The sequence below is a fragment of the Formica exsecta genome, unplaced genomic scaffold (assembly GCF_003651465.1).
Source record: "Formica exsecta isolate Colony F162 unplaced genomic scaffold, ASM365146v1 scaffold331, whole genome shotgun sequence".
Taxonomy (NCBI): domain Eukaryota; kingdom Metazoa; phylum Arthropoda; class Insecta; order Hymenoptera; family Formicidae; genus Formica; species Formica exsecta.
This window is the reverse complement of record NW_021850562.1, coordinates 86360-89728: the sequence shown is the minus strand read 5'-3', so window position 1 is coordinate 89728 and position 3369 is coordinate 86360. Positions and strand designations below refer to the sequence as shown.

At 54.0% G+C, this 3369-nt stretch overlaps 1 protein-coding gene across 1 annotated transcript; it reads left to right on the top strand.

Annotated features, from left to right (window-relative positions):
* Positions 1 to 203: 203 nt before the first annotated feature.
* LOC115238295 lies at positions 204 to 1268 on the top strand. The gene has a single exon (XM_029811982.1). It carries the CDS (start codon positions 204 to 206, stop codon positions 1266 to 1268), a length of 1065 nt encoding a protein of 354 aa, XP_029667842.1.
* The last annotated feature ends 2101 nt before the right edge of the window (positions 1269 to 3369 follow it).

The following is a 3369-nucleotide window of genomic DNA, read 5'->3' as shown; positions in this document are numbered from 1 at the left end:
CAATCATCTTGCCAGGAGGGTCAACATTTACTCGACTCGTCATCGAGGCGTGCCATCGCCGGACCCTGCACGGGGGCGTGCAGCTGACCCTTGGCTCCATACGCCAGGAGTACTGGATTCCCCGCGGACGGGCACTCGTCAAGCGCTGCCTACACCGCTGCTTAACGTGCTTGCGATGGCGGGCGGCACCCCCGCAGCCACTCATGGGGGACCTGCCGCGGAATCGAGTGACACCAGCTCGGCCCTTCCTCCATACAGGTGTCGAATACGCGGGACCAATGTGGCTAAGAACCTCCAAGGGACGAGGACAGCGCGCTACAAAGGCCTTCCTGGTGGTCTTCGTCTGCCTCAGCACCCGCGCCGTCCACCTCGATGTCGCCTCGGACTATTCCTCCGACGCCTTCCTGGCCGCGCTGCGTCGGCTCATCGCTCGCCGCGGGCTGTGTCGAGCCCTCTATAGCGATTGCGGCACGAACTTCGTAGGCGCCGACGCCCAACTGCGAGCGCTCTTCGCAGCCAGCGGTCAGGAGGGACAGCTTATCGCGCGAGGCCTCGCCGCCGAGAGGATTGAATGGCACTTCAATCCTCCGGCGGCGCCCAATTTCGGGGGACTTTGGGAAGCGGCTGTCAAGGCGGCGAAGCACCACCTGCGGCGCGTCATCGGCGACACGAAGCTGACGTACGAGGAGATGGCCACTTTATTAGCTCAAAAAGAATCGTGCCTCAATTCTCGTCCCTTACAGGCCTTGTCGGACGACCTGGAGGCGCTGACGCCCGGCCACTTCCTTGTCGGCACAGCACTCAACGCCGTCCCGGAGCCGTCCCTCGCTGTGGAAGCCACGACGAGATTATCCCGGTGGCAGCATATTCAACAATTACGGGACCATTTCTGGAATCGGTGGTCCCAGGAGTACCTTCAATCTCTGACGCACCGGCCTAAATGGTGTAAAGCCGACGAGGAAGTACGCGAAGGCCGACTGTGCCTCCTAAGGAGCGAAACGACGCCGCCGAATAAGTGGCCCCTCGCCAGGATCGACCGCGTGCATCCCGGGGAAGACGGGGTCGTCCGGGTCGTCGTCGTGCGCACCGCCACCTCTAGTTTTAAGCGACCACTGTCGAAAATTATCCTTAGCTCGAGCAACACTACTAGCACATCCAGATCCAGCAGCAGAATTAGCGGTAACAACAGACGCTTCAGACACTGCAATCGGAGCTGTAGTCCAACAACGAGTAGACGGAGAATGGCAGCCACTTGCGTTCCTAAGTAAAAAACTTAACAACGCACAAAAGCAGTATAGCCCGTATGATCGAGAGCTACTAAATCTCTGACGCACCGGCCTAAATGGTGTAAAGCCGACGAGGAAGTACGCGAAGGCCGACTGTGCCTCCTAAGGAGCGAAACGACGCCGCCGAATAAGTGGCCCCTCGCCAGGATCGACCGCGTGCATCCCGGGGAAGACGGGGTCGTCCGGGTCGTCGTCGTGCGCACCGCCACCTCTAGTTTTAAGCGACCACTGTCGAAAATTATCCTCCTCCCGGTTAGCACGGCACCGGAGGACGACGCGTAAAAAAAAAAACCTTTAGTACTGTATTCTCGGTAGGAATAAATTCGGGTTACGCGAATGTACACTTACCGCTGACATTGCACACTTCACCGCACAACACGTCTACACAAAACACTCACACCACCCCTCACACCCACAGTCAAAAGCACACCAGACACCGCACAGAAAGGAGTCGCGAAACTTGCGCTAACCTATCGGCTAAACACACTCGCGATATTATGCAGATCAGCTGTAGCCGAAAATTAAGAATGGAACGCGCATTCCATCGCGCCGTACCGCACCCCGTCGGCCGCTCGCCTTGGCGTCACGCTCGCGCCGCGTGACCACGAGCGGACCACAATCAGCCGCATATTACAGGTCCACGGTAAGACGGGCGCCAACCGCAGTTAATTTTGTATGTTGCATCATACAAGGCGGGCGGAATGTTCGAAATCGAACTAACGGTAATCAAGACACCTCGAATTGATCGGACAATTTACAACCGACATTCGACACGTCTCCGGAAAAGAAAACGTCGTGGCAGATTCTCTTTCTCGCGTAGAAGCTGTAGAAAAAGCAGTAAACTACAAAGCACTCGCACGAGCACAAGTGGAGGACCCAGAATTACCTCTTCCCTGAACAATAACCGGATTGTATTGCGACACAGAAACGCCTATAACACGACCATACAACAACAGCAATTATTATAACGAGCGTGATAATAAAGCGCGGCTTAATCACGCTCAAAAGTTGGCGCGCTGGCAGACATCTCGCGCGGCGCCCGGCTCGCCGCAAGAAACGCCTATAACACGACCATACATACCAGAAGCACTACGCCGACAAATCTTCCTGTCACTGCATAACCTGGCACACCCAGGAAGAAAGGCAACAGTAAAACTCATCACACAACGATACGTATGGCCACAAGCACAAAAAGACTGCACGAGATGGGCACAAGCATGCATACAATGCCAAAAAGCAAAAATCTCAAGGCATAATCAAGCACCGTTAAGAAACTTCCTAAATCCCACACAGAGATTCCAACATATACACATGGACATCGTAAGACCTCTACCAATTTTGAAAGGATACCGATATTGCCTAACCATCATAGACCGATTTTCGAGATGGCCAGAAGCCATCCCAATACGAGACATAACCGCAGAGACAGTCGCACAACACTTATACACCGAGTGGATCACACGCTACGGCACACCAGCAAGAGTTACAACGGATCAGGGCCGACAATTTGAAGCAGATTTATTCAAACAGCTAACACAGCTAACCGGTACGACGCACATAAGGACAACAGCATACCACCCGGCAGCCAACGGAATGGTCGAGCGCTTACACAGACAATTGAAGGGCGCAATCAAATGCTACCAAACCACCTCATGGACGGAGCAACTGCCAACAATACTTCTGGGCATTAGAGCTGCATAGAAGGAAGACCTGCAGGCAATCCCCGCCGAGATGGTTTATGGAGAAACAATTCGCCTCCCTGGACAATTCCTACGGGAACAACAGGGACGGGAGAGAGAGCAACAAGCAGACACCGCAGTAGAGAAACTACGCAAAACTATGCAACAGTTAAGACCCGTAATGAAAAGGCACGGACAGAAAGCAGTATTCATATTCAAGGACATGGCAACGACACCACAAGTCTTCGTACGCCATGACGCCCCAACCGGAGCTCTACAGCAACCATACGACGGACCATACGAAGTACTGCAAAGAAACGAGAAGACATACAAGATCAAGGTCAACGGAAAACCAGTTAACATCTCAATAGACAGACTGAAAACAGCATACGTCCTAGAAGGAT